Source organism: Apaloderma vittatum, unplaced genomic scaffold (assembly GCF_000703405.1).
Source record: "Apaloderma vittatum isolate BGI_N311 unplaced genomic scaffold, ASM70340v1 scaffold36214, whole genome shotgun sequence".
NCBI lineage: Eukaryota > Metazoa > Chordata > Aves > Trogoniformes > Trogonidae > Apaloderma > Apaloderma vittatum.
In genome coordinates this window covers 1-3,242 of record NW_009713863.1, presented here as the reverse complement: position 1 = coordinate 3,242, position 3,242 = coordinate 1, and the positions used below count along the sequence as shown (strand labels likewise).

General features: G+C 43.7%; 1 protein-coding gene across 1 annotated transcript in view; it reads right to left on the bottom strand.

Moving 5' to 3' along the window:
• Positions 1–2,850, bottom strand: part of POLI (polymerase (DNA directed) iota) — a 4,861-nt gene extending 2,011 nt beyond the window's left edge. The window contains exons 1-6 of the mRNA XM_009868529.1: positions 2,760–2,850; positions 2,329–2,493; positions 1,931–2,083; positions 1,232–1,468; positions 689–867; positions 348–439 (exon numbers count right to left, since the gene is read on the bottom strand). Coding sequence (XP_009866831.1) covers positions 348–439; positions 689–867; positions 1,232–1,468; positions 1,931–2,083; positions 2,329–2,493; positions 2,760–2,796 — 863 coding nt within the window. The 5' untranslated portion in view covers positions 2,797–2,850. The remainder of the gene's footprint in view (positions 1–347; positions 440–688; positions 868–1,231; positions 1,469–1,930; positions 2,084–2,328; positions 2,494–2,759) is intronic.
• Positions 2,851–3,242: the final 392 nt, after the last annotated feature.

The window sequence follows — 3,242 nt, the reverse complement described above, 5'->3', positions numbered from 1 at the left end:
AAAGAGAGAGAAATGAAAAATGTTCTTTGAGGCTGACAGAAAAACGAGCTGTGGACCAGCAGACACGCATTGATACCGATCCCTGAGGGTCTGAAAGTAGAGAAAGTCACAGAACGAAAACCTGCAGAGATAGAGAAGATGAGGGCAAGAGGGAAGTGGGGCAATACAGCAGGATAATGCATGAATCGAGCAATAAAAAAAGAGCAAGTTGGAGAGGCAGATGCTAGTCCCTGTAAAAGCATTTTGCTGAGAGAAGAAATATAGATTGTGAGACAAACCTAACGGCGCTTCCAAATCCCTTCAGGTCACAATTTCAGGCATCAGAAAGAGCTAGTGAAGACAGTCACCTGTCTAATAGGTTAGGAAGCAGTTCTTCAATCTTCTCTTTAACTTCCACTTCGGATGAACATTTTTTAAAGGAATCTTCATCACTAAAGGACTAAAAAAAAAAAATGCCCCCCATTAGTCCTCTTAATTTTCTATTTACTTCGAAATTCTGAAAACAACTATCGTGAAGGTGTAGAATTAACACCAAGATCTCTTCGACACGCAGAGCTTGAGAATTACACATTGAGTTTTAATAGAGGAGATGCACAAAACCGCATCATTTTGGTAGCTGTATAGAACTAAAAGTTATTTATTTTTTTTGTTTTGCTCTTTCTGAAGTGCTTCAGAACAAAACTTGTACCTGAGGAGGGCCTGATGGAGTCACAGGGGAGTCGTCTTCTCCGTAGCTGAGTTTTTGGATACGCTGAGCAACAGAAACCCCCAGTTCCTTCTCTAAAGCAGCAGGTGGAAACGCTTGGAGATCACACACGTTCCTCACACCCAGCGCTTCGAGGCGTTTGCTGGTTTTGTAGCCAATGCCTAAATGAAACGTGTATAAAAATACCCAGAAAAGTGTGTATACACACATATATATATGGAAAATTCCCACCCACGTAATAGACAATTATTTCCAGCACATTTTTGCTGAGTTTCTGCTCAAGTTTTAGAATCTGCCATTAGAAAAGTCACACGGCAAAGGCCTGTAGCCTACACCAGCGTAGAATAATTAGGAAATATCCTTCCTCAAGAGTATTCTATCAGGCTCCAGTAGATTGTTTTAACAACACACGCCCGCTTGGGAGAACGAGATTTTAAAATTATTTCGGCTGTAATTATTTTTCCGGTATTTTTTACTTGGAGTTGTCAGCACTCTCTCCATCTCTGCTCGTAGCGCCGGACTCACCGGGCACTTTTTGGATGCGGTCGAGGCTGCGGATGAGATCTTGACAGCTTTCAGGCAGAAGAACCGTTTGTTGGTTTGGTTTAAAGGTCCCAGATACCAGTTTAGCCAGTAATTTGTTCGAGGCCACTCCTGCGCAGCCCGTGAGGCCCAGCCTCTCGTATATGGCTTCCCTGAACTCTTCAGCAATCTGAGATCCAAGAACCAGTCTGACGTGCGTCGCGTCGTGCAAATTGATAGCTGCAAAGAAAAAGAAAGCACTCGGTATGTAACCAGGCAGCTAGTTAGCCAATTCTCAAGGTTTAGGTATTTTTTAATCTATTATTCTTTGCTTCAGTCTCAGGAAGTCTATTCCTGACCTACTGGCTGTAGCAAAAATTTGCTTTTTGCTTTGTTCGACTCGTTCAGTTTCGCCGACGACGACATTTGAGCGGAAACAAAATTCTACGTCTAGTAAAACTATTTTAAAGGGGAAAAGAAATGGCAATGAACAACCGTTCTCCCAAATCACTGTACGCACTTAGATTTATTTTTCGTACGAGCCAATTGCAACGTTTGTGATGTGTGCGCTCTCAAATACAGACAGAGCACAGAGCAATCTAAGTTTCCAGCTCTGGACACTACCCACAAGCAGACAGATACTTTGGACTGAACTTCCAAAACGTTTCTCCTATTTTTCAACGCGGAGAATCTTTAACTCACCCTGGTTGTCGTACACGTGGCCAGACACGCTGGCTCTCCAACATCCACTTTGCTGCAGCTGCTTTAGTCTTTTCTCTACAAGCTCTGTGATATCGACAAAATTTTCATCGAACCCAAGCCTTTCCACCAGCGGACAAAATTCCCCCAACAACTCTAGGAGTAAAAGATACCTGAGGATTAATAGTCACACAAGAGATAACGCGAGGTTTTCATGTCTGCATCGATCCATGGGTTCGAGTAGAATATTTGCATGAAGAGACTGCAACCAGGTCCAAAGGCTTATTTTATTAAATAAGAAGAAGAGGAAAATCATCATCTGCTACTGCCTGCGCACGCCCGTGCACGCAGAATTTAACAGGAGGTGTTTGTCCTCGACTGAAAAATGGTTCATGTTGTACCTGTGACCTTGTAGGACATTTCCCTGTAGGGAGCTAAATCTTCTCCGTTAACCAGGACCAGCTGAGGACACTTCTCTTTAGCATCTCTTACAGACATCAGTTTCTGAACTCCAAGTTTTCTGGCTTCGTAGTTGCAGGTAACGACAAGGTATTTCTGCTGCACGCCTACAGACAAAAGGTAAATGTGTTTTTAAAAAAGTTTAGGTTTCTTGGTGCTTCACAGAAGACCACGCGCCACTGCAGAGAGGGGATTTATTAATCTCGTAGTGGCAGCTCCGTGGAGCCTGGACTGCACCTTGCTCGCTCTGGATGTGGTTACAGCTCCGGCGCCACTGCCCGTATCTCACCACACAGGCACGTCCTTCCTTTACTCATCTCCTTAGTCTCTTCTGCCTGAATCCACGTAATCCCCAAACAAAGTTAACTCGTACCTAAAGGCTTGTCTCTGAGTTCAGGATGACGGAGCATTTCAACTTGTGCGTAAAAGCAGTCCAAGTCAACGTGCACGATCACTGGGCACGCCGCGCTTCTCGCCGATACAGACTTGCAGGGGCTTGCTGCAAGGCAAAATAAAGGGACGGAATAGAAATTACTGGCAGCCTTACATGCGGGGTCACCGTTTCAAAAAGTTAATCCACGCTAATGAACACGTATTACAAGAAGAATCGGAAATTTACACGTTTTTCTACTAATTCTAGCACTGCATTAATTCCAGGATTACTAAATCATTAATAGCAACTCAGCTTACTGTGAACCACTCCTGGGTTTGGAGGATCGGTGTTTGTTTCTCGCTGGGCCAATTTCGAACATTGCTTTACTGCTACAATACCCTTTCACAGCTGGAAACTTCTTTTTAATATACTTGTGTGAAATAATCGTCTTGAACTCCTCTAAAAGAGCTCTGCCAGATACTC